The following is a 26,718-nucleotide window of genomic DNA, read 5'->3' as shown; positions in this document are numbered from 1 at the left end:
TGCTAGAATTACAGGCGTGAGCCACCGTGCCCAGCCCAAATGCCATAAATCTTTACAGGTAAGGATTAAACACTGCTCCACTCTAGGCCAGACGCACGGGTTCACGCTTGTAATCCCAGCACTTTGGGAAGCTGAGGAAGGCGAATCACTTGAGATCAGAAGTTTGAGACCAGCCTGGCCAACATGATGAAACCCTGTCTCTACTAAAAATACAAAAATTAGCCAGGCGTGGTGACACACATCTGTAATCCCAGCTACTCGGGAGGCTGAGGAAGGAGAATCACCTGAACCTGGGAGGCGGAGGCTGTAGTGAGCCGAGATTGAGCCACTGCACTCCAGCCTGGGCAACTGAGTGAGACCGTCTCAAAAAAATAACAAAATTTAAAAAATAAAAAATAAACACCACTCTACTCTTAAACAGCTGCTTAAATGTAGGTGATGGCACATACTTCTTGGCTGGCATTGGCTGCAACAAGGATTGCAAATCAAATCACTCTGCATTGCAACATCAACTTCAGCTGACTAGAAGTGACACCAAGATCGCTGGTCCCAAACTCTGCTGTTAGAATCACCCGGGAGAATCTGAAAACTCCCAGTGCCCAGGTCACATTCCATAACAAGGAACCCAGAGTGAAAGCCAGGCTTCAGAAGTCTTTAGAGGTTCCCAGGTGTTTGCACTGGATAGCAAGGTCTGGGAACTGCAATCTCAGAAGATCATTTTTGAGAACAATGCTGAAGCAGGGTACACCAGAAAAAAGCATCATGACCAACAAAGTCTGCCAGGGCACAACAAGGACAGCTCAGTCACATGCCATGGAGCTGCCACTCCTAAACGAGAAGTTAAAGGTAGATCAGTGCTGGGCACGGTGGCTCATGCCTGTAATCCCAGCACTTTGGGAGGCCCAGACAGGCGGATCACGAGGTCAGGAGATCAAGACCACCCTAGCTAACATGATGAAACCCTCTCTCTACTAAAAATACAGAAAAATTAGCCGGGCGTGGTGGCAGCGCCTATAGTCCCAGCTACTCGGGAGGCTGAGGCAGGAGAATGGTGTGACCCCAAGAGGCGGAGCTTGCAGTGAGCCGAGATCACACCACTGCACTCCAGCCTGGGTGACAGAGCGAGACTCTGTCTCAAATAAATGAATGAATGAATGTAGACCAGTGCCCACCAGAAGCAGGAAGGGCAGCTAACATCCTGTATCACCTTTCCACATAGTTGCTCATTCAACCAGGTGTATTTCATTAAATCAGAACTGAAAAGGGAGAAACAGAATTGAAAAAGAAAACCTTGAAGAGAAAATCTGCATAGTTAAGGAGTATTGGAATGCTTACCCTCAACTCTACTTCCATGCCAAGCAAGTCATATAGAGATGCTCCTTTGGAGGTGATTTCAGACGCAAGCTGCCTGGCTGCCTTCAAATCTGCAATCTGGAAGGAAAATAACAAAAACAGAACCCTCAGCAACAGATTTTTTTAATAGAGACAGGGTCTTGGCTATGTTACCCAGGCTGCTCTCTAACTCCTGGCCTCAAGTGACCCTCCTACCTCAGCCTCCCAAAGTGTTGGGATTACAGGCAGAACCACCATGTTCAGCCACTCATAGATTTCTTTCTTTTTTTTTTTTCTGAGATGGACGGAGTTTCGCTCTTGTTTCCGAGGCTGGAGTGCAATGGCACGATCTTGGCTCACCGCAATCTCTACCTCCCAGGTTCAAGTAATTTTCCTTCCTCAGCTTCCCAAGTAGCTGGGATTACAGGTATGTGCCACCACGCCTGGCTAATTTTGTATTTTTAGTAGAGACAGGGTTTCTCCATGTTGGTCAGGCTGGTCTTTAACTCCTGACCTCAGGTGATCCACCCACCTCGGCCTCCCAAAGTGCTGGGATCACAGGCGTGAGCCACCGCGCCCAGCCAGCCACAGATTTTTAACATGCATTTAACCACCAACCTGTTCATGTCAGCTCCTACCTTTGGTTGGGACACGTGACCACAAACATGTGCTTCCCCAGTCACACGCTCACAAGCTTCAGGACACACACTCAAGAAATGATCATCTAAGTACTAAAGAGACCAATTTCAGGATGCTTAGGTCTCTCCAAAAAACCTAATGTCACATCAAACTGAAGCCCCAACCAGGAGGGCATAGCTGGGAGAAAGACCACATGCCTCCTACTTGGACTCTGTCACAGTAGAGGGTGTCCGGCAGCAGCAGAGTGACCACATGAAGGGACAGCCTGAGGGACACACATCCTCTTGCAGCAGCCTGACAGCCTGTGTTTTGTACCCCCCTGTCCTCCTTCTCTGCCTCAGACTTTCCTCCACAGGCTTGGAGAGGCTCAAATGGGGTGGCACCCACTAAGGACTTACAATGGTTCTGGGCTCCACAGAGGGGCGGCTGTTGCCAGGAAGGCGATGACAAGCACAGTGAGGATTTAGCACCGATCCCTTTGCACAGGCTTTTTAGGATGCGCGTGTCACCCCCCTCTTCCTGGAATATGCTAACTCTTCTAATGAGCCCAAACATAAACGTCTCCCTGCTCTGCTCACTCTCCCTCTCTCCTGGACAACTAATCCCCACGTTCTGGCTCTCATTTTCAACCCACTAGCAACAACTCTCCCTCTTCATTCGCAGCTGATGGCTTTGATAGCTTGCTTCCCTCTTCCTTAGTCCTCCAGGATCCCGCCTGCTCTGGCTCTAGCTGCTTTTCTCCCTTCCGAGCAGCACATCCCCAAACTTCTTTGCAGGAGTCTGTCACCTTCTCTGCTTCTCAACACTGGAGGGAGTCAGTGTCGTCCCGGGACCCCCTGTCTTTTCTGCTGGCTCTGCTCCTACCCACACGGCTTTAATACCATCTGTGTGCTGATTCCTCCCCCAGTTCCCAGATCCAGCCTGGGCTTTCCCTGGGCTCTAGTCTCACATACTAGCTACCTGCGCACCATCTCCACCCGGACAGCCAATGGGCGTGGCAAATGAAGCATGTCCAGAACCGTCTCTGCTTCAGTACATGGCAACTTCATCCTTTCAGGGGCTCACATAAAAAACTTCAGAGCAGTGATGTCTAATATAGTAACCACTAGCCACATGTGGCTATTTTCACTTAAATTACTTACAAATTAAAGAAAATGCAGAACTCAACTCAGTTCCTCAGTTGTGCTCGCCACATGTGGCCAGTGGTTCCTGTAGAGTACAGCACAGAGGTGGAACACACCCACGAGCTCTGCAAGCTCTGCCACACGGCTGCCCCAAGACCTTGCCTGTAGCACCTGGCTTACTCTCAACCCACGCCTCATCCCATGAGATCTACCATCAAAATATGCCTCAATCTCTAGACACTTCTGCTGACAAGTGTCGCTCCTGGTTAAAAACCCATGTGTGGCCGGGTGCGGTGGCTCAAGCCTGTAATCCCAGCACTTTGGGAGGCCGAGATGGGCGGATCACGAGGTCAGGAGATCGAGACCATCCTGGCTAACACGGTGAAACCCCGTCTCTACTAAAAAAAATACAAAAAACTAGCCGGGCGAGGTGGCGGGCGCCTGTAGTCCCAGCTACTCGGGAGGCTGAGGCAGGAGAATGGCGTGAACCCAGGAGGCGGAGCTTGCAGTGAGCTGAGATCTGGCCACTGCACTCCAGCCTGGGCGACAGAGCGAGACTCCGTCTCAAAAAAAAACAAAAAAACAAAAAAAAAAATAAAAACCCATGTATGAGGCCAGGCACAGTGGCTCACGCCTATAATCCCAGCACTTTGGGAGGCCGAGGCAGGCAGATCACCTGAGGTCAGGAGTTTGAGACTAGTTGGCTGACATGGGGAAACCCCATCTCTACTTAAAAAAAAAAAAAATACAAGGCCGGACGCAGTGGCTCATGCCTGTAATCCTAGCACTTTGGGAGGCTGAGGCGGGTGGATCACCAGGGTCGGGAATTCAAACCAGCCTGACCAACATGGAGAAACCCTGACTCTACTAAAAGTACAAAATTAGCCGGGCGTGGTGGCGCATGCCTGTAATCTCAGCTACTCAGGAGGCTGAGGCAGGAGAATCACTTGAACCTGGGAGGCAGACACTGCGGTGAGCTGAGATCGTGCCATTGCACTCCAGCCTGGGGAACAAGAGTGAAACTCCATCTCAAAAAAAGAAAAAAAAAAAAAAATTAGCCGGGCATGGTGGTGTGCACCTGTAATCCCAGCTACTTAGGAGGTTGAGGCAGGAGAATCTCTTGGACCTGGGAAGCGGAGGCGCAGTGAGCCAAGATCGTGCCATTGTACTCCAGCCTGGGCAACAGAGTGAAACTCTGTCTCAAAACAAAACAAAACAAAACTAAACATCTATGTGTGACTTTTCAAGCCCAACCATAGACAATGACAAGGCCTCACCTAGCAGGCCTCACAGGGGAAGCTTTCTTCCCTGCACCAGACTTGGAGCTCGGCCAGCACACTGTGGTTTCAGGCACCCCGCGTGGCCACGCTCCTAGGTGCATTCCCAGCCCCGGGGCCTTCTTTCCTAGGTCTCCTGCTCTGAGGCCTTGGGCTTAACTAAAGGCTTAACCCTTATTTCTGGCTTGCTGCTGCAGTGGCTCCCTGACACCTGACAGCGCCTCTCCCACCACCACTCTGCTCAAAGCCATGGTCACCCCTCACTCTTCAAACAGGTTCGCTGCTTCCAGTCCTGCCTCCCGCTTCAGTCTGATGGCAGCTCAGCAGCCAGAGCAACCCTTTGGATGGGAAATAAGCACAGAAGATTCTGCTTGGTTCCCAATAATTCCCACCTCAGAGGCAAAGGCAAAGGCTTTCCAGGGGCTTCCCAGGCACTAGAGGGTCTGTCACTCCCAACCCTCATCACATTGCCTCCTTGCTTTTTCTCAAACACACAAAACACATTCTTTTTTTTTACCCCCCAGATAAGGTCTCGTTCTGTTGCCTAGGCTGGAGAGCAGTGGCCTGAACATGGCTCGACTGCCTGGGCTCAAGAGATCCTCTCACTTTAGCCTCCTGAGCAGCTGGGACCACAGGTGTGCACCACCACACCTTGCTAATTCTCTTCTTTATTTGGTAAAAATGGCATCTCACTATGTTGCCCAGGTTGGTCTCGAACTCTTGGCCTCAAAGGATCCTCCCACCTCAGCCTCCCAAAACGCTTGGCTTACAGAAGTGAGTCACCGCACCCAGCCCCAAACAAATTCTCATCCTGAGACACCCTGTCGCCACCCGCCAACTGCACAACTCACTCTTTCCCTCCCTCAGATCTCTGCTGGAAACACCATCCAATCTATGAGGCCTTCCTGATCGCCCTATTTAAGATCACCCCGGGCAGCGTCCATCCCCATCCCAGCTTATTATTCTCCGTAGACTGCACTGCATCTGACCTTCCATACCTCTTACATTATTGTTCACAGTCTGACTCCTCCAACTAAAGAGCAGAAACACGTGATTTCTGTCCTTTTTGTCCACAACTGTATCCCCAGTGCTTGAATGCTACCTGACAAATACTAAGCTTTTAATAAATAGTTGAATTACTGGATTGTGAATTTGCCTTTATCCAAACGCTGATGAGCACAAAACTGACAAACTGCCCTCAGTTGAGGAGGAAGAAAAGCAGCGGAGCTGTATCAGACTCCTTCCATTTCAGAGTTCAAGAAATCAATGCTCCATCGCTCACTACAAGGCTTTCGTTGTCCTTACCTTTGAGCCAAGATCAAACTTGAATTTGTTGACATCTTCCTCTACTATTTCAGAGCCCTCCATCCCCTTGGTCTTCATAGCATTATAAAGGACAGATGTGATCTTCAACAGCTCTTTTACTGCATACCCATCTGCTTGATAAAGCTTCTTAGTGTTGAGTTTTATATGTGCCTTGGTGGCCTATTTTTAGACCAAAAAAAAAAGTTGAGGGCCCTTTCCATGTAATGTCTAAACCAAATCCCATGTAGGTAAGTTGAAAATGCCTCTGCTGACAACTGGGATACAACCTAATAAGAGTAAGCATTCAAGTGACTCAAACATTGTGAGTGGGTATATAAACTAGGACAATCTTGATGGAAAGCAACTTGGTAAAAGACGCCAAAATTACAAATGCACATATCTTTTGATCCAGCAATTCCAAATCTAAGAACTTATTCTAGGGACACACTCAAACAAAAACAAAATGAGATGTACAGGGTACTTGTTATAGCACTGTTTCAAACAGCAAAGCTTGAGACAACCTAAAAGCCTACCTATATAAATTACATAAATTATGGCATATCCATGCAAACATTACCACTCAGGTATAAACAGAATGAGGAAATTCTATATGTATTTGGAAAGTTCTCTAAAATATACCACTAAGTAAAACAAGATGCTAAACACCTTGTAGTGTACAGTAAGTACATCAAGTAGTATACAGTACCATTTGTTTAAAATAAAGGAAAAAAATATTTTTATTTGCAGATACACACACACACACACACTCTGGAAGAGATTTAAAATAGTGATTATTTGGAATAGAACTCGGCCCAGGACAGATAGTGTAGAAAGTCATTTTACTCCATTTTGTTACATAATGTTTGTAATTAATTAATTTATTTTTTTAAAGATAGGGTCTCACTCTGTCACCTGGGCTGGAGTGCAATGACATGATCATGGCTCACTGCGGCTTCAACCTCCCGGGCTCAAGCAATCCTCCCACCTCAGCCTCCCAAGTAACTGAGACTACAGGCACATGTCACCAGACCCACCTAACTTTTTTTTAATTTATTTTTTGTAGAGACAGGATCTTACTACATCACCCAGGCTGTTCTCAAACTCCTGGACTCAAGCTATCCTCCCACCTTGGCCTGCTAAAGTGCTAGGATTATAGGCATGAACAACCAAACCCAGCCTACTTTCAATCTGTGAGCCACGAAATATGTTACCTATTCAAAAATAAAGAAAGAAAATTCTTTTTTTTTTGATGGAGTCTCGCTCTTTTGCCCAGGCTGGAGTGCAGTGGTGTGATCTCAGCTCACTGCAAGCTCCGCCTCCCGGGTTCACATCATTCTCCCACCTCAACCTCCCAAGTAATTGGGACTACAGGCACCCACCACCACACCCAGCTAATTTTTTGTATTTTTAGTGGTTAGCCAGGATGGTCTCAATCTCCTGACCTCGTGATCCGCCTGCTTCAGCCTTCCAAAGTGCTGGGATTACAGGCATGAGCCACCATGCCTGGTATAAACAAAATTCTTAACAAATAATGAATTAAAAGACAAACAAACAAAAAGAACTTCGCTGGTGAAACGGCGCCACAGAAACCCAGCAATGGAATGGTTTTAGAAGGCAAACTCAGGCCAGGCATGTGGTGGCTCACATCTGTAATCCCAACACTTTGGGAGGCCAAGGCAGGTGGATCACGTGAGGATGGGAGTTTGAGACCAGTCTGGCCAACATGGTGAAACCCAGTCTCTACTAAAAACACAAAAATTCGCCAGGTGTGGTGGCGTGTGCCTGTAATCTCAGCTACTCAGGAGGCTGAGACAGGAGAACCCCCCAGGAGGTGGAGGTTGCAGTGAGCCAAGATTGCACCACTGCACTCCAGCCTGGGCGAGAGAATGAGACTCCATCTCAAAAAAAAAAAAGAAAGAAAAATTCAATTACTCAGTTTCAAAGTAGCCCTAACGAGGAGTCATCCTTTCTAGTTTACTTAATTTTACAACTCCACAAAATAAGTGTCCACTAACCATGAACTGGGCAATTGCCTTAATGAAGAAAACTCGGTCCTGTTCAGTGTCCACGTCAGGCGGGATGTCAGTCTGGGGCTCATACCTATCAGAGAGATAAGAGGAGAGAGCACAGGTTAACCAAGGAGAAAGTCCACTAAAGAGAATGTGGGCAACTGAGAGGACAAGGGGTCTGGAACAAAGCTCTCCAAGTCCCCAAGTGTGATAGTAAGATCAATGCAAACTTCAAAAGTAAAACCAAAATACCAAGGGAGCAAATCCCCACCTAAGAACAAAAGATTTCAAAAACTAAATGTGGGTCTCAGCTTATAAAATTAAATCTCTCTCAGACCTCAACATGTCATGAAACTAATCAGAACTGCTACCCTGGCTGACGGCCCTTGACTCAGAGCAGTACTAGGGCTGATTAGTCAGCTCTAAGCAGCAGCAGAGTTGACGAAGTTATTTTCTGCAAGGTATTGATACCAGGGGTCAGCAGACTGCAGCCTCCAACCTGTACAGCCTCCAAACTAAGAACTCTTTTTACATTTTAATAAAAAGAAGAGGCAATAGAGATCGTATGCAGTCTCTTAATTTTATGTTTAGCAAAGGTAAAATGTTTATTATCTGGTCCTTAACAGAAAAAGCTGCCAACCCTGAATCATATATCATATTCAATTTTTCACAGAAAAAGAAACCTACATTATTTCTAATCAACTGTATTGATTAGAACGTGCAAAAAGGCCCCTGTCACTCTGCAGTGAGGGGCTGAAGAGCAGCCTGTCCCAGCACCCTACTGAGGAATAGTCAGTCTCCTTTCACCACTTCCTGGTATATTTCCCTCTCCCACAGCATTTTTTAAACTCCACTGATTTTTTTTTTTTTTTTTTTTTTTGAGACACAGTCTCAATCTGCCCGGGCTGGTGTGCAGTAGCATGATCAGTGGCACTGCAGCCTCAAACTCCCAGGATCAGGTGATCCTCCTGCCTCAGCCTCCTGAGTAGCTGGAACTATGAGTGTGCACCACCCACGCTCAGCTAATTGTTCTTTTGTGCGTGGAGACAGGGTCGTGCTATGTTGACCAGGCTGGTCTCGAATTCCTGAGATTATAAAGTGCTGGGATTATAGGAACGAGCCACTGTGCCCAGCCACAGCTACGTTTCAACAGATTACAATTGGGTCTGTCAAACTCAAACAACTCTTCCTTTTGCAGCGTCACAACTATGTCCTGTTTTCTAGGTGACTAACAAAATCCAGTATTCACTCTTAGACATCAATAAAGTGCAGTTCTAACCTTTTCACAAGCCAGAGAAGCACTTCAGATACAAGTCCAAAATTGGGTGTACGGAAATTTTCCATAGAAATATGTCGAGGGTATCCCAGGGCTCTCATCATCTCTGTGAAATCTGTCCAGGGAAAAATATAATTCATTCAGTTCCCCGTCACATAGCAACTACTTGTTAACTTAGATATTGTCTTTACTTTTCCTTCTTATTGCCAATCTATTGACAGCTTTAGGGATTATCTGTCAACTTTCTACAAGGGAACATAAAAAAGAGATAAAATTTAAAATACCAAAAATGCTACCTAAAAAGCATGTAAGTTCAATGGGAGAAGTAGATGGCTATACATGAAAATAGAATTGAGGGATTAGCTGTGAATTTCATCTCTTTAATATCTCATTTCTTTTTACTGCTAAAAGTAAGAAACACCTGTCCTTATAAAATGTCATGAAGAAAAAGTATTTTTATCTTTTTATCTTTTTTTTTTTTTTTTGAGACGGAGTCTCGCTCTGTCGCCTAGGCTGGAGTGCAGTGGCCTGATCTCGGCTCACTGCAAGCTCCGCCTCCCAGGTTCATGCCATTCTCCTGCCTCAGCCTCCGGAGTAGCTGGGACTACAGGTGCCCGCCACCACGCCCAGCTAATTTTTTTTGTATTTTTAGTAGAGACGGGGTTTCACTGTGTTTGCCAGGATGGTCTCGATCTCCTGACCTCATGATCCGCCCGCCTTGGCCTCCCAAAGTGCTGGGATTACAGGCGTGAGCCACTGCGCCCGGCCTAGAAAAAGTTTTTTTTTTTTTTTTTTTTTTTGAGACGGAGTCTTGCTCTGTCACCCAGGCTGGAGTGCAGTGGCCGGATCTCAGCTCACTGCAAGCTCCGCCTCCCGGGTTTACGCCGTTCTCCTGCCTCAGCCTCCCGAGTAGCTGGGACTACAGGCGCCCGCCACCTCGCCCGGCTAGTTTTTTTGTATTTTTTAGTAGAGACGGGGTTTCACCGTGTTAGCCGGGATCGTCTCTCGATCTCCTGGCCTCGTGATCCGCCCGTCTCGGCCTCCCAAAGTGCTGGGATTACAGGCTTGAGCCACCGCGCCCGGCCTAGAAAAAGTATTTTTAAATGTCAACAGTGGTCTGACTCAAATTCAGCTGATTAAAAATTATTTTAAAATGTTAACAGTGGTTATTTCTGAGGCGAATCGGTAGGATAACATTCATGTTTCTGAGTTGTCCTTTTTTTTAAATTTTAGTGAGCATATAGGACCCAAATAACATGTTTTAAAGATCAGTTGCCATGTATTTAGGGAAATCTTAAATACAGTGGTTGAACTACACAACCATGTTTAGATTTATTACAAAACAGATTAAGTAATAGTATTACTAATACTTGTTGATCCATAGGTTGGGGTCACCTCGGGAAAAGCATTAGTGCTTTCAAGAGAGCAAGACTTGGAAATGAACACCACATTGTTGAGCTCCCATGATGTACCAAGATTTACATTCAGTGTGCTTCCTGGTTATTTAAGGTCTGTCTGCACTCTTCTTGAAGATCCATGTTCAAAATGGTCCATCAGTGTTCACAAATAACCTACCCGGGTACTGGAAGTCAGGTCAGACTTCGCAAGACAATGGAAGAAAAAGTGTGAGCACAGGAAACAGCAAAGTCACAAAAGGGACTCTGTAACTGTTTTCTGGGAAATGTGAATATGGAGATTAAAAAAAAAATAGCTGGGTGTGGTGGTGCATGCCTGTGGTCCCAGTTATTCAGCAGGCTGAGGTGTGAGGATCACCTGAGCCTAGGAGGTTGCAGTGAGCTGAGATCATGTGACTGCACTTCAGCCTGGGTAACAGAGTGAGACCCTGTCTCAGAAAGAAAAACAAAAAAAGGCCGGGCGCGGGTGGTTCATGCCTGTAATCTCAGCACTTTGGGAGCCGAGGAGGGTAGATCACCTGAGGTCAGGAGTTCAAGACCAGCCTGGCTAAAATGGTGAAACCCCACCTCTACTAAAAATACAAAAGTTGCTGGGCACCGTGGCTCACGCCTGTAATCCCAGCACTTTGGGAGGCCGAGGCGGGCGGATCATGAGGTCAGGAGATCGAGACCATCCTGGCTACCACGGTGAAACCCCGTCTCTACTAAAAATACAAAAAAATTAGTCAGGTGTGGTGGCAGGCACCTGTAGTCCCAGCTACTCGGGAGGCTGAGGCAGGAGAATGGCGTGAACCCGGGAGGCGGAGCTTGTAGTGAGCCGAGATTGCATCACTGCACTCCAGCCTGGGCAACAGAGCAAGATTCCATCTCAAAAATAAATAAATAAATAAAAACAAAAATACAAAAGTTAGGTGGGCGTGGTGGCGGGCACCTATAATTCCAGATATTGAAGAGACTGGGGCAGGAGAATCACTTGAACCTGGGAGGCAGAAGTTGCAGTGAGCCAAGATCACACCATTGCACTCCAGCCTGGGCAAGAGAGCAGCCTTTCCTTCACACAGTAAGGCACTGCCTAAATACTTCTGACTACTAGGTACTAGTCAAGTTCTGTTAATGTTGCAGTGTTATTGTCAAAATAGAGACTAATTTGAGTAAGATCCTTACCATACAACGCACAACTGCAGAGCATTAATTTAAGGTCAAAATATTTTGAAATCTCCGTGTATGGTCTTCCCAACAAAACCCCATTCTATGTCCCCTGGCAGGGTGCTGGCCTCTCTAAAAACTATGTGGGAGGAGACACTCATCCTGTATGATGTGTGGCCACCAAAAACCTTCAAACTCCAGAGGACAGGATTCACACTCTGGTGCTCAGTGGCTGCATGAATAAAAGGTAATGCGTTTTCCTAGATATTTTTATATTGTAGAAAAGAGCAATTCATAACCAAAGGAGTAATCTCTAATGGTAAAATTTCAGGCACCAGCAATTTGCTGAGAAAATTGACTCTTTAAGAGACCCCTAAGATCACACCAAATTGGCAATCATCTACTATTCCTTTTTTTTTTTTTTTTTTTTTTTTTAAGACAGTTCCACTTTGTCGCCCAGGATGGAGAGCAGTGGTATGATCTCAGCTCACTGCAACTTCTGCCTCCAGGGATCAAGCAATTCTCCTGCCTCAGCTTCCCGAGTAGCTGGGACCACAGGTGTGCGCCACCATGCCCTAATTTTTTGAATTTTTAGCAGAGGCGGGGTTTCACCATGTTGGCCAGGCTAGTCTTGAATTCCTGACCTTCAGTGATCCGCCTGCCTCAGTCTTCCTAAGTGCTGGGATTACAGGCGTGAGCCACTGTGCCCGGTCGTAACCAACACTCTTAGCCTCATTCTTCCACTTCCCCACCCTCTTAGCAAAGGAATTCGAGCTCCCTTCTCCTCACCAGCCCTGCAGAAAGGATGCAGACGGAGTTCAGGAGGTCTGGAGTTCAGGCAACCTGAATTCAATCCCCAGTGCCACCTCCTATCGCCTGTGTCACCTGCTCAAGTTACCTGACCTCTCTGTGCCCGTTTCCTCACTTCCAGATGCAGGCGGTACAGTTGTTCAGATGATTAAAATGAAATGCACATAACACAGAGTGGACCCTGGCACATCGTTAAAACTCAAAAAATGTTAGCTGCAATGATCATCACCCAGCCCCTCTCCTCGGTTTCGCTGCTGTTTTTTTGTTTTGTTTTGGTTTGGGGTTTTTTGTTTTTGTTTGTTCGTTTGTTGGTTGAGATGGAGTTTCGCTCTTGTCCCCCAGGCTGGAGTGCAATGGTCCGATCTCGACTCACCGCAACCTCCGCCTCCCGGCTTCAAGCGATTCTCCTGCTTCAGCCTCCCGAGTAGCTGGGATTACAGGCGCCCGCCACCACTCCCCGGCTAATTTTGTAATTTTAGTAGAGACGGGGTTTCTTCATGTTGGTCAGGCTGGTCTCGAACTCCCGACCTCAGGTGATTCGCCCGCCCCGGCCTCCCAAAGTGCTGGAATTACAGGCGTGAGCCACCAAGCCCGGCCTGCTGTTCGGTTTTCTAAGAGCTAAGCAAACCCAACTCAAAAAATAGTCTCTAGGCCGGGCGCGGTGGCTCAAGCCTGTAATCCCAGCACTTTGGGAGGCCGAGACGGGCGGATCATGAGGTCAGGAGATCGAGACCATCCTGGCTAACACGGTGAAACCCCGTCTCTACTAAAAATACAAGAAAATTAGCCGGGCGAGGTGGCGGGCGCTTGTAGTCCCAGCTACTCGGGAGGCTGAGGCAGCAGAATGGCGTGAACCCGGGGGAGCGGAGCTTGCAGTGAGCCGAGATCGCGCCACTGCACCCCAGCCTGGGGCACAGAGCAAGACTCCGCGTCAAAAAAAAAAAAAAAAAAAAAAAAAAAAAAAAAAAAAAGTCTCTAAATTATCCATGCATTTTCCAATACTGTAGCTAACAGCGGCATGCAGCTACACAAATAGAAATGAGTTACACTTAAAATTTCAGTTATTCATCTGCACTAGCCACATTTCGAGCGCTTTGAGCCAAACGCGGCCAGTGGCAGATAAAGAACTTTCCATCCTGGCTAGAAATGGCCTAAGAAGGGCCTGGGGCACTGGGCGGGGTTGCAGCCGCGGGTCAGAGGCGTTCCTTGAGGCGCAGAGGCCCGAAAGGAGGCTCTGGCAGCGCAAGCCTCAGGGGTCGCCTACATAGGGGACCCGGAAGGCGGGAGCCCTGACTCTCTGGAAGACCTGCAGGTCACAGGGGCGCGGGGCTGCCTTACTGCGGAGGTCGCGGAAAGACATGACGCTCAGGTCCCCAGGAGCCCAGGGTCGCAGCTGCTCGCCCCTCAGCGCTCACAGGCCCAGCGCTCGCCGGTCTCTATGGCAACCAAAGGACCCTTGGACGGCGCACGGTCAGGGACAAATAAGAAGGGAAGCGAAGGCGCCGCGGTTCGTGCACGCGTACAGGGAGAGCGGGCGGGCAGAGGGCGCTCCTGAGACGTCTAGGGCAGAGGGCGTGGTGATCCCAGCTTCTATGGGGGCTGCAAGCTCCCCGGCTTCTGGGCCTGTGTTTAAACGCTTTGCGGACGTTTCGCGCTGGCTGACAGACTCTAAGTACCTACTATGTGCTTGACATTGCGCTAGGCGCTTCCCATAATGCTTATTTCCCCCTCATTTCTATAAAGAATGCACGATACTCGGCCGGGCGCGATGGCTCACGCCCATAATCCCAGCACTTTGGGATGCCGAGGCGGGCTGACACTTCAGGTCAGGAGTTAGAGACCAACCTGGCCAACATGGCGAAACCCCCGTCTCTACCAAAAAATACAAAAATTAGCCAAGTGTGTGGCGCACACCTGTAATCCCAGCTACTCGGGAGGCTGAGGCAGAAGAATTACTTGAACCCGGGAGGTGGAGGTTGCAGTGAGCCGAGATCACGCCACTGCACTCCACTCCGGCCTGGCGACAGAACGAGACTCTGTCTCAAAAAAAAAAAAAAAAAAAACAAAGAATGCACTATACTTAGGAAGCCGGCCTTCCCGGGTCCAAGGCACAGCGCGCTCGCCGTCGGAATCCGGTTGTGGAGCGGAGGACGGGAGCACTATGGGCGGCCAGAGGCAGGCCAGGCCCGGGTCTCGCGCACGCGCAGACGGCTCGGGCTTCTCAACAGGCCGGAAAGCTGCCCACAGCCGCGCGAGCCGTGCGGGTCAAGGAAGCCCCGGCGTCTGCATGAGGGCGCCAGCAGGCGGCCGGAAAGGGCCCCCCCCATGTGTGAACTGGGGAGATACCCCGACAGGCGTGGCACAGCAGCCGGGTTTTGTAAGGTAGCTTGAGCAGGAACAAGGAAACAGCGTAGTGCACAAAGCGATTGGTTGGCATCAGGTTATTTCAGATGCGTTTCTTTGTATGGGTTAAAGCAGAGGGGGCTTCCTTATGCCAGCCTAGGTGGACAGGGCCCCTTCTGTTGGTTGCAGTGAATCTTTTGTGTTTTGGCACACTGGCCTGTCTCTAAGTTCGCTTTGATTACGTGGCACCTTGCACTAGCGGTTCCATTCTGGTTTGGTCTGGTCCGTTGGTACCTTGTGCAGGAGCTTGCTCCAAAACAATGGCCTCCCATAAATGTTACTTCACGTGTTATTAAGAAAAACAAAAGGTAAGCCACAGTCTAGAAGAAAATATTCACAAAACACATATATGATAAAGAAACGTGTATTCAGAATGTATAAAGAACTCTCAACACTCAATAAGAAACAGTCTAGAGAATGGAGAAAACATTTTAAAAGATGCTTCACAAGGCCGGGTGCGGTGGCTCACATCTGTAATCCCAGCACTTTGGGAGGCTGAGGCGGGTGGATCACCTGAGGTCAGAAGTTCAAGAGCAGCCTGGTCCACATGGTGAAACCCCATCGCTACTAAATATACAAAAATTAGCCAGACGTGGTGGCAGTCGCCTGTAATCTCAGCTACTCGAGAGGCTGAGGCAGGAGAATTGCTTGAAACCGGGGGTGGAGGTTGCAGTGAGCCGAGATCGCACCATTGCGCTCCAGCCTGGGCAACAAGAGCAAAAACTTCGTCTTAAAAAAAAAAAAAAAAAAAAAAAAGGGTACTTCACAAAAGAAGATATATGGATGGCTAATATGCAAATGAAGAGATGATCAAGGTTATTATTAGAGAAGTGCGTATTAAACCACAATGAGATATCACTATGAAGTTATTAAATTGGCTAAAACGTGCCATATCAGGTAACACGTTAAAAATCTAAAAATTGGCGGGGCGCGGTGGCTCATGCCTGTAATCCCAGTACTTTGGGAGTCCAAGGCAGGCAGATCACGAGGTCAGGAGATCGAGACCACGGTGAAACCCCGTCTCTACTAAAAAATACAAAAAACTAGCCGGGCGTGGTGGCAGGCGCCTATAGTTCCAGCTGCTCCGGAGGCTGAGGCAGGAGAATGGCGTGAACCCGGGAGGCGGAGCTTGCAGTGAGCTGAGATCCGGCCACTGGACTCAAGCCTGGGCAACAGAGCCAGACTCCGTCTGGGGAAAAAAAAAAAAAAAAAACCTAAAAATTAAATCTAGATAAAATGGCTAAAACAACAAAAAACTCTTGACAATGACAAGAGCTTGAAACGATATTGATCAACTTGAACTTTTTTATTTTTATTTCATTTATTATTATTATTATTTGAGACGGAGTCTTGCTCTTGTTGCCCAGGCTGGAGTGCAGTGGCACATTCTCAGCTCACTGCAACCTCCGCCTTCCGGGTTCAAGTCATTTTCCTGCCTCAGCCTCCGGAGTAGCTGGGATTACAGATGTGCACCACCACGCCCAGCTAAATTTTGTAATTTTAGTAGAGATGGAGTTTTGCCATGTTGGCGTGAGTCACCGCACGCAGCCTGCATTTCCCTGATGATTAAAGATGTTGAACATCTTTTTACATGTTTGGTGACCGTTTGTATATTTCCTTTGGAAAAATGTCCAGTCATGTTCTTTGCCCATTTCAAAATTGGGTTGTACATCCTTTTGTTTTTGAATTGTAAGAGTTCTTTATATATTCTGCATATGAGACCCTTATCAGATATATGATTTGCCAATATTTTCTTACATTTCATAGGTTGCCTTTTCACTTGTTTATTTGCATTTATTTATTTATTGTTTTGAGATGGCGTCTCGCTCTGTCACCCAGGCTGGAGTGTAGTGGCGAGATCTCAGCTCACTGCAAGCTCTGCCTCCAGGGTTCACACCATTCTCCTGCCTCGGCCTCCTAAGTAGCTGGGACTACAGGCGCCTGCCACCGCGCCCAGCTAATTTTTGTATTTTTAGTAGAGATGGGGTTTCACCATGTTAGCCAGGATGGTCTCGATCTCCTGACCTCGTGATCCACCTGCCTCAGCCTCCCAAAGTGCTGGGATTACAGGTGTGAGCCACCGCGCCTGGGCTTTTTTCACTTGTTGTTATTGTTGTTGTTGTTGTTGTTGTTTTAAGACAGGGTCTCACTCTCTTGCCCAGGCTGGAATGCAGTGGCGCCATCACAGCTCACTGTAACCCACTCCTGGGTTCAAACAATCCTCCTGCCTCAGCCTTCCAAGTAGGTGGGACTACAAGCACATGCCAACATTCCCAGCTTGTTTTCGTATTTTTTGTAGAGACAGGGTTTTGCTATGTTGCCCAGGCTGATTTCGAGCTCCTGGGCTCAAGAGATCTGCCTGCCTCATCCTCCCATAGGGCTGGGATTACAGGTGTGAGCCACTGTGCCCATCTTCTTTTTTCTTCTTGATGGAGGTTTTGCAGCATGAAAGTTTTTAATCTTAATGAGGTACAATTTATCTATTTTTTCTTTTGGTGTCATATCCAAAAATCAATTGCCAAATCCCTGTGTTTTCTTCTGAAGGTTTTATCGTTTTACCTCTTACATTTAGGTTTTGGGTCAATTCTCAGTTAATTTTTAAATTTGATGTGAGATAGGAATTCAATCTTTTTTTTTTTTTGCATGTGGCTGTTCATTTCTCCAGCAACATTTGTTGCAGAGACTATTGTTTCCTACATTGAATGGTCTTGGTACCTTTATCAAAATCAATTGACCACAGATGAATGGGTTTATTTCTGGGTTTTCTATTGTATTTCATTGGTCTAGATGTTTATTCTTATGCCTGTTGCACACTGTTTTGATTACTGTGTTTTGTAGTAAGTGTTGAAATCAGAAAGTGTGTTTTTGATTTCTTTTTTTTTTTTTTTTTGGAGTCTTGCTCTGTCACCCAGGCTGGAGTGCAGTGGCACAATCTCGACTCATTGCAACCTCTGCCTCCTGGGTTTAATCGATTCTCCTGCCTCAGCCTCCCAAGTATCTGGGATTACAGGTGCCCGCCACCATGCCCAGCTAATTTTTTGTATTTTTAGTAGAGACAGGGTTTCACTATGTTGGCCAGGCTGGTCACCAACTCTTGGCCTCAGGTGATCTGACCACGTCAGCTTCCCAAAGTGCTGGAATTACAGGCGTGAGCCACCATGCCCAGCTGTGTTTCTAGTTTCTGAAGATCTGCTTTTCCAAGATTGTTGTGGTTATTTGGGCTCCCTTGTAATTTCACATGAATTTTAGGGTTAGCTTTTCCCTTTCTGCTTGTGATGATTAATTTTGCGTATCAACTTGACTGGGATGCCTGATAGCTGGTAAAACCTTATTTTTGGGTGTGCCTGTGTAAGTGTTTCCAGAAGAGATTAGCATTTGAATTGGTAGACTGAGTAAAGAAGACTGCCCTCACCAATGTGGGCATCATCCAATCTGCGGGGCACCCAATTACGACAAAAATGCAGAGGAGGGGTGAATTCACGCTATCTTCATGGACTGGGACATCCTTCTTCTCCTGCCCTTGGACATTGGAGCTCCTGGTTCTTGGACTTTTGGACACCAGGACTTACACCAGCCCTCACCCCCAGCCCTACACAGATTCTCATGCTTTTGAACTCAGACTTAATTACAGCACCAGTTTTCCTGGTTCTCCAGCTTGCATGCAGCATATTGTGGGACTTTTTGTCCCCAGTAATCACATAAGCCAATATCCCTAATAAATCTTCTCTTGGCCGGGCATGGTGTCTCACGCCTATCATCCCAGCACTTTGGGAGGTGGAGGCAGGAGGATCACGTGAACCCAGGAGTTCAAGACCAGCTTTGGGCAACATGGTGAGGTCTCCATCACTAAAAGTAAAAAAGTTAAAAATTAAAAAATAAAAATAAATTTAAAAATTAGCCAGGCCTGGTGGCGCACACCTGTAGTCCCAGCTACTTGGGAGGCTGAGGTGGGAGGATTGCCTGAGCCTGGTAAGTTGAGGCTGCAGTGAGCCATGATCATATCACTGTACTTCAGCCTGGGCAATGGAGCAAGGCCCTGTCTCAAAAAAAAATTATCTTATATAAAGAGATTTATTTATCCCCTAATAAATGTTTTATCTATAAATATCTATCTACATCCTGCTGATTATATTTCTCTGTAGAAACCTAATACACTACCTGAAGGCCATTTTGATTTTGATAAGAATTGTACTGAGCACTTTGGGGAGTATTGCTATCTTAACAATATTAAGTCTTCAGTCCATGAACATGGAATGTTTTCCAATTTATTTAAGTCTTTAGATTCTCTCAGCAATGTTTTGTAGTATTCAGAGTTGTCTTATACCTCCTTGGTTAAATGTATTCCTATTTTATTCTTTTTATTTTTTGCTAGTATCTAGAAATACAATTAATTTTTGTGTGGTGATTTTATGACTTGAGATTTTTCTGAACTTCATTAGCTCTGAAAAAGCTCTACTAGGTTTAGGATTTTTTTTTTCAAGTGTGAATTATTTAATATTTCCTATATACAAGATCAGGTTGCTGGGCGCGGTGGGTCATACCTGTAATCCCAGCACTTTGGTAGGCCGAGGTGGGCGGATCACCTGAGGTCAGGAGTTTGAGACCAGCCTGGCCAACATGGCGAAAGCCCGTCTCTACTAAAAATGCAAAGATTAGCTGGGCGTGGTGGTGGGTGCCTGTAATCCCACCTACTCGGGAGGCCGAGGCAGAAGAAGCACTTGAATTTGGGAGACTGAGGTTGCAGTGAACCGAGATCGCGCCACTGCAGTCCAGCCTGGGCACCAAAGCGAGACTCCGTCTTAAAAAAAAAAAAAAAAAAAAAAAAAAAAAAAAAAAAAAAGAATCAGTCAGGTTGTCTGTGACTAGAGAAAACTGAATGTTTAACTTTTTTTTTTTGGTCAGCATCCAAAATCTTTTTAATAAGAGGGTTCGTTTTTGTAGCCTCTTGCTGGCCCATCGACCGCTGGGGCGCTCGAACTTCTGGTCCCTGGAGCAGAAATAGGGTTTGGTGTGGCTGTGCGGGGTTCCCAGGGCCTTGCCGAAATGCCGGTACACCTGTCGGCCCCTGCGAGGACCGGAGAGCAGGACGGTGCCGCCGCCCTTGAGGAAGTCCAGGCCCAGCTGGTCGAAAGTCAGGATCTTGCCCCCCACCCTGAGGATGCCGCTGCGGCCCGGCTGATCACGTGCAGCGCACACACCCTCAGTTTGGGCACCTCCTGAACCCGCGCGTCATCCGTTAGCGTCCCCACAACCACGGCCGTTTTGTTTCCCATCCAGGAAGCTTCATCTTCCGGATCATCCGAGGAAGGGACAGAGGTGGCCGGTTGGTGCGACTCATAAACAACCTCTTCAGCACAACCTGGTTGAATGTGGAGGTAGTTCGTCTGGCCAGTAACCTGCACAGCTTGACCAACAGCCTCAGGTAGATATCCTGGCTCTTGGGCTCCTTGCGCCAAACCTTTAGGTCCTTGTTGCGGCGGATGTCAACTCCCATGATGGCGCCTTCTGCTCAGCCAGGTCAGGGAAGATGAATGTTTTGTTTGTTTGTTTGAGACGGAGCCTCGCTGTGTGGGCTGGAGTGCACTGGCGCGATCTCGGCTCACTGCAAGCTCCACCTCCCGGGTTCACGCCATTCTCCTGCCTCAGCCTCCCGGGACTACAGCCGCCCGACGCCACGCCTGGCTAATTTTTTGTACTTTTCGTAGAGATGGGGTTTCACCGTGTTAGCCAAGATGGTTGTGATCTCCTGACCTTGTGAGCCGCCCACCTCGGCCTCCCAAAATGCTGGGATTACAGGCGTGAGCCACCTCGCCCAGCCTGAATGTTTAACTTTTTAAGAAACTGCCAAACTGTCTTCCAGAGTTGTTGCACCATTTTACACTCCCACCAGCAGTATATGGGAGTTCCAGTTCCTCCACATCCTTACACTTGATGTGGTCTACACAATATATGTAACTGATTAACTGGAAAATGAACAGTTAGAAAAGTTAATTGCTCAGTCACCCAGAACAACCTTCCCTCCGGAACAACCTTCCCTCCCTCCCTCCCTCCCTCCCTTCCTTCCTTCCCCTCTTTCTCGCTTTCCTTTCTCTCTTTATTTCTCTCTTTTCTTTCTTTCTGACGGAGTCTAGCTCTATTGCCCAGGCTGGAGTGCAGTGGCACGATCTCGGTTCACTGCAACTTCCGGGTTCAAGTGATTGTCCCACTTCCGCCTCCCGAGTAGCTGGGATTACAGGTGCACACCACCACGCATGGCTAATTTTTGTATTTTTAGTAGAGATGGGGTTTCACCATGTTGGCCAGGCTGGTCTCGAACTCCTGACCTCAACTGATCCTCCTGCCTCGGCCTCCCACAGTGCTGGGAACACAGGCGTGAGCCACCGCACCCAGCCCCTTTTCAGCATTTTCAAAACCCTGACCTAGGTCTTCCTAGGTCTGTACTCCTGAACCCTCATTTCCTACCCCAGATGAGGAAGCTGGTCCCAAGAGATCACCTCAGAAAGGGACTCCCAGTTTGCCAGAACTGAGTCTGTTTTATGTGGCCTGACCCTAGCCAGAGGGACCAGGGACTTCCCCCGGGGTTCTGGCCCCTTCCCATGCCTTCTTTTCACCCTGCCCTTGCCTTGGGCACTGTCCTCTCCCAAACTAGGGGTCCAGGAAAGGTGGGAGTCTTCCCTGTGATGTCATAAGAACCAGTTGCCAGGGGAGACCTGCCAATATACCCCCTAGGCAGGGGAGAGCAGGGCCCTGCTGCACCCAAGTCCTGGTAGCTCCTCCCCAGCACACTGGCCCTCCATGGAAGCCTTGGTCTGTGCATTTTCTGAGCTGCGCATAAGAGAAGGTGCTGGGCTGCAGGGAGGAGTGGCAGGAAGAGAGATGGACTCCTGTTCCCACCTGGGCCCAAAGCCGTGGGGTGGCCTCAGGGACATGTATGCTTGGGAGAGGGGAATGGCCACTGGGCCAGGCCATGAGTCCCTGGGCTGGTCACTTTCTCTCAAACCCACTGTGCAATTTCTCTGCAGGGACCAGAATACTCTTTCTAGGGTAGTGGGCAGAACAGGGTAGTAGAAAGGACTTGAGGTTCTGAAAGCACTCTTAGTACCAAGGCCCTAGGCTTCCCAGGCCTCCCTGTTGGTTGGTAGTGGGAAGAGGAGTCATGTCTTGGGCATGGGCAGGGGGAGGCAGTGGACTGAGCCTATTTGACACACAGGTAAACTGAGGCCAGGCTGGCTGGGGGTGCAGCCCATCATGTGAGCTGGTCTCAGAGGCATGTGACCGTACCCTCCCCTCATGGCTGCTGTGGGGGGCTGGCCACCACCCTCCCGCTGTCTCCTCTGCAGATGCAGTGAGCCAGGCCCAAGGACATCCCGGCCACCCCGACATACCCCCCAACATCTACGAGGGGGGCCTGGGGTCCCCGCAGCCGCAGTGCCCCAGTGCCCAGGGAAGCAAGCCCAAGAACTTCCGGCTGCGCCACCTCCGGGGCCTGGGCCTCTACCTGGAGAGCCACCCGCCACCAGCTGGCCAGTGTGAGAGCCACTGGCTGAGCCGGCTCATGGCTGGGGGCTGCCTGCCACAGCCTGAGGGCACAGCCTGGGCCCTGGACCTGCCGCAGGGGACTCTGGGCCCAGGTAACAGCCTCTGCTCAGCCCTTCTGGAAGCCCGATTGCCCAGGGACAGCTTGGGAAGCAGTGGTGAGCTCTGTCAAGGCAGGACTGGGCAAGGGGGGAAGACCCTAGGGGATGGTTGGGCTAGGGCCTCAGACGGGCCCTTCTCCACTCCCAAGCCTCCACAGTGGTGCCATGCCCCAGGAGGCCAAGATCTTGATGAATCTATCCCTATCCCTGTGTCACGCACAGCTGGGTGGGGCCTGGAGAATCCACCAGGGACAAAGAAGTGCGAGAAAAAGGGAGGCTCTGGGAGGGAGGTCTGGGTGACTGCCCCAGCTCCACACTCGGTGAGGGGCCTTGGAAGCTGTCTCCTTTGCTGGGCCTCAGTTTTCCCACTTGTAAAATGAGGATTCAGGTTAGATGAGGGTCCTTCCAGCTTGAACCATTCTTTTCCCTCAACCTCCTCCCTTCCCTGGGGATTCTGTCAGGGAAGAAGCATTGCCCTCTTCCCTTCTGTTTTCAAGAATATTGGATGCTGGGAACCCCAGGGTGGGCTGCCAGCCTCCCCTTGGGTTCCTCGAGTGACTCCTCTCTCCTCTTTCCTCAGCTTCCAGTTCCAGCATGGACCCAGACAAGGGTGCCCTCCCCCAGCCTGGTCCTTCTGAGGGCTTCGGACTCAGGCCCAAGAGGTCCTGGGGGGCCTGGGAAGAGGCCATGTGTCCCTTGTGCAAGAGAACCCGCTCTGGGGCCCTGGAGAGGCTATAGGGATCCCAAGTGCCAGGACTGGGGACAGGAGGGGACGGATGGCCGAGGAGGCAGCCCGAGCAGGAGGGGCTCAGCTCCCGGCAGTGGCCCTGCCACATGGGGTGGCCCAGGCAGTGGCCCAGTGCCCAGGCCTGGGCCTCGGGAGATGGGGAGTGGGAGGAGGAGGAGGTCCCGAGGGAGGGGCAGAAGCAATAGAAGCATGGCCATGCCCTTGCAGCCCGCTCAGACTCCAGTCAGCCACTTGTACCTGGGAGGCTGGGCTGAGTGGAGAATCAGGCACCCCTGCCTCCTACCTGAGAGGCCGGGGAGCCCATAGGTCTGATCTCAATAAAAGCCAAGGCCTGCACGTTCTTGTCCATCTGCCTGTCTGTCATAAGGCCAGTTTGGTGAGAAAAACAGTCCTGTGTCTCTCCAGGGATGGGTCTGCTGTGCCCCCTGCCCTTAGTTGCCAGGGCATGAGAAGCGTGAGCTGGGGCAAGGGCCTATGGGAACACCAAGGAGGTAGTCTGGGAGGGCTTCCTGGATGAGACACTGCTGAGCTTGGCTCCACAGGGTGGGTAGGGGCTCAACAGCCCACCTCATGAGCCACGATGCCCGGCTAATTTTCTATTTTTTTGTTTTGTTTTGTTTTTGTTTTTATTTTTTGAGACAGAGTCTTGCTCTGTCGCCCAGGCTGGAGTGCAGTGGTGCAATCTCGGCTCACTGCAAGCTCCACCTCCCAGGTTCATGCCATTCTCCTGTCTCAGCCTCCCCAGTAGCTCGGACTATAGGCACCCGCCACCATGTCCGGCTAATCTTTTTGTATTTTTTTAGTAGAGATGGGGTTTCACCGTGTTAGCCAGGATGGTCTCGATTTCCTGACCTCGTGATCCAGCCACCTCGGCCTCGCAAAGTGCTGGGATTACAGGCGTGAGCCACTGTGCCCGGTCTAATTTTCTATTGTTTTAAGAGTTGGGGGGGTCCTGCTATGTTGCCCAGGCTAGTCTTGAACTCCTGAGCTCAAGTGATCCTCTCACCTCGGGAGGATCCTAAATGCAGGCCATGGCATTGTGGGTGGAGGGCACAGTGGATGAAGGAAGGCAGGGCCGGGTCACGGAGGGCACCAGGGAGGAGAGCAGCCGAGGCAGGGATGTGGACCTAGGCCCTACCTGCCCCCTACCAGGTGAGGTCACTGCTCTGCGGGACCTCAGCTACCAGGTCCCTCTGGGCAGGATGAGCACAACCCTTCTCCTCCCAGCTGGACCAGACTCTGGACACCCAGGCGTGGGCTTCCTCTGTGCCGGGGTGTCTCCACTCGACTCTGTTGATGTTTGGGATTGGATCATTCTTTGGAATGGAGGCTGTCCTGTGCATGTAGGATGTTAAGCAGCATCTCTGGCCACCACCCACTTGGTACCTGTAGCACCCTCCTCTAAGCTGTCACAGCAAGTGTCTCCAGACATTGTCTGGTGTCCCTGGGGAGCACTGTTACTGTGAGTGAGAAGCCTGCTGTGTCTTAGGCTTAGGTTAGGCTGTGTCCCCACCCAAATTTCATCTCGAATTGTAATCCCCACGTGTTAAGGGAGGGACCTCATGGGAGGTGACTGGATCATGGGGTGGGGTGGGGGGTTCTGCCATGCTGCTCTCATGATAGTGAGTTATCACAAGATCTGATGCTTTAAAAGTGTTTGGCAGTGGGCCAGGCGCGGTGGCTCACGCCTGTAATCCCAGCACTTTGGGAGGCCGAGGCGGGCGGATCACGGGGTCAGGAGATTGAGACCATCCTGGCTAACACGGTGAAACCCTATCTCTACTAAAAATATAAAAAATTAGCCAGGCGTGGTGGTGGGCGCCTGTAGTCCCAGCTACTCAGGAGGCTGAGGCAGGAGAATGGCGTGAACCTGGGAGGTGGAGCTTGCAGTGAGCCAAGATCGTGCCACTGCACTCCAGCCTGGGTGACAGAGAGAGACTCTATCTCAAATAAAAAATAAGCAAACAATAAAATGTGTTTGACAATTCCACCCTTCCTGCCCACCACTGCCTCTCTGTCCTGCCACCTTGTGAAGAAGGTACCTGCTTCCCCTTTGCCTTCCGCTGTGACTGTAAATTTCCTGAGGCCTCCCAGCCACGTGGAACACTGAGTCAATTAAACCTCTTTTGTTTATAAATTACCCTGTCTCAGGTAGCAGTGTCAAAACGGACTAATACACTTGCTCTGTTCCACCAGGCCTCCATCCTATGGGGAGAAGATGGGAGCACCCGGGCTTGCCTCAGTGACCTTCCCGTCTGGCGACTACAGCCTGGGTCAGGCTAGGGCTGAGCGCCACTGGGCTCCTGCCAGGTCGCATGCTCTGGGCTCCTGCCAGGTCACATGTGATGTGCCCAGGCCTGCCAGGCTCCTTCCCTTCCCCTGTACCCTGGGCCCACCCTGGACAGTTCTTGTGTCCCCAGGAAAGCAGATCCTGGAGACTTCAGTCCTTGGGTGGTTTTTGGGTTGTTCTAAGTATGCAAGCATGGCCTGGGGTGGTGGACACCCAGGGCTGTAGCGGTCCCCAGGAGGGGGAGCTCTGAGAGAGCAGGTGTTTAGATGCTGCACCCAAGAGCAGCTGTGATGGGGCAGGTGTGGGTGGGATGCAGCTGGCCTGAGGTCCACCACATGGGGTGGTGGAAGGGCAGCTGCCTTCTCTCTCTCCCACAACACCCACTCCCCAGAGACGCAGAGGCCAGGTGGACCCAAGAGACCACTTAAAGATGGACATTAGGGAGGCTGCTGAGGGAACACCAAGTGACACCTACCCCAGCGACCAGCTGTGGATGCTGGGCAGAACTGAGGCCGTCCAGAGGCCAGCAATACAAAGTCCTTGGAGTCTGGAGACCATTAGGGGCCTAATCCACTTTTTTTCCTTTTTTTTTTTTTTTTGAGACAGGGTCTCACTGTCTCCCAGGCTGGAGTGCAGTAGCATGATCTTAGCTCACTGCACCCTTGAACTCCGGGGCTCACGTGATCTTCCTGCCTCAGCCTCCTGAGTAGCGGGAACCAAAGGCACTTGCCACCATGTCCAGCTAATTAAAAACTTTTTTTTTGGTAGAGAAAGGGTCTCACTATATTGCCCAGGCTGGTCTTCAACTCCCAGCCTCAAGTGATGCTCCCGCCTCCACCTCCTGAAGAGCTGGGCTAACAGGTGAGGCTCCACACTGGGCTCTATGTGTAACAATCAGAGCTCACTGCAGCCTTGAGCTCCTGCACCAAGTGACCCTCCCATCTCAGCCTCCTGAGTAGCTGGGACCACAGGTGTGGGACACCATGCCCAGCTAATTTTCTATTTTTTTAAAGAGATGAGGGTCTCACTATGTTGCCCAGGCTGGTATTGAACTCCTGAGCTTAAGAGACCCTCCTGTCTTGGCCTCCCAAAGTACTGGGATTACAGGCCTCAGCCACCATACCTGGACTCCACTCACTTCTGAACAGAGTGGAGGCTGAGAGAGAAGCACCGTTTTCCCCAGGCTCCAGATTGTGTGTGTGTGGGAGGGTCCCAGGCTGTGGCCAGTGGCCCCTCTGCTACCCCGATGAGCCATGTGTCTTGGTGTTCTGGCCCGTGTAGCCTCCTCCCCCTGAATTGGGACAGGC

At 49.7% G+C, this 26,718-nt stretch overlaps 2 protein-coding genes and 1 pseudogene across 11 annotated transcripts in view; 1 reads left to right on the top strand and 2 right to left on the bottom strand.

The window, feature by feature from the left end:
* Positions 1-13,785, bottom strand: part of LOC105467861 (clusterin associated protein 1) — a 42,721-nt gene extending 28,936 nt beyond the window's left edge. For 3 of the 7 annotated variants that reach the window (XM_011717641.3, XM_071084008.1, XM_011717642.3), the window contains exons 1-5: positions 13,672-13,785; positions 8,966-9,077; positions 7,693-7,777; positions 5,678-5,857; positions 1,336-1,431 (exon numbers count right to left, since the gene is read on the bottom strand). In XM_011717641.3, the coding sequence (XP_011715943.1) occupies positions 1,336-1,431; positions 5,678-5,857; positions 7,693-7,777; positions 8,966-9,077; positions 13,672-13,693 (495 nt within the window). In that variant the 5' untranslated portion in view covers positions 13,694-13,785. Of the gene's footprint in view, positions 1-1,335; positions 1,432-5,677; positions 5,858-7,692; positions 7,778-8,965; positions 9,078-12,421; positions 12,729-13,671 lie in introns of those variants that run through there. The other 4 variants (XM_024788507.2, XM_011717643.2, XM_024788508.2 and 1 more) reach the window with 4 other exon arrangements.
* Positions 13,786-15,985: 2,200 nt separating this feature from the next.
* On the bottom strand, positions 15,986-22,080 carry LOC139359809 (large ribosomal subunit protein eL18 pseudogene; annotated as a pseudogene).
* C18H16orf90 (chromosome 18 C16orf90 homolog) lies at positions 21,440-23,457 on the top strand. 4 transcript variants are annotated; one of them, XM_011717646.2, is made up of 3 exons: positions 21,440-21,577; positions 22,077-22,367; positions 22,954-23,111. In XM_011717646.2, exons 1-3 carry the CDS (start codon positions 21,532-21,534, stop codon positions 23,109-23,111), a joined length of 495 nt encoding a protein of 164 aa, XP_011715948.2. In that variant the 5' UTR covers positions 21,440-21,531. The 4 variants fall into 4 exon arrangements, with proteins under 4 accessions (XP_011715948.2, XP_011715947.2, XP_024644277.1 ...); XM_011717645.2 differs by having other exon boundaries at positions 22,077-22,430; XM_024788509.2 differs by having other exon boundaries at positions 21,448-21,543; positions 22,077-22,430; positions 22,954-23,457.
* The last annotated feature ends 3,261 nt before the right edge of the window (positions 23,458-26,718 follow it).

Source organism: Macaca nemestrina, chromosome 18, assembly GCF_043159975.1.
Source record: "Macaca nemestrina isolate mMacNem1 chromosome 18, mMacNem.hap1, whole genome shotgun sequence".
NCBI lineage: Eukaryota > Metazoa > Chordata > Mammalia > Primates > Cercopithecidae > Macaca > Macaca nemestrina.
The sequence above is the reverse complement of the archived record's forward strand: the minus strand, read 5'-3'. Positions and strand labels throughout refer to the sequence as shown.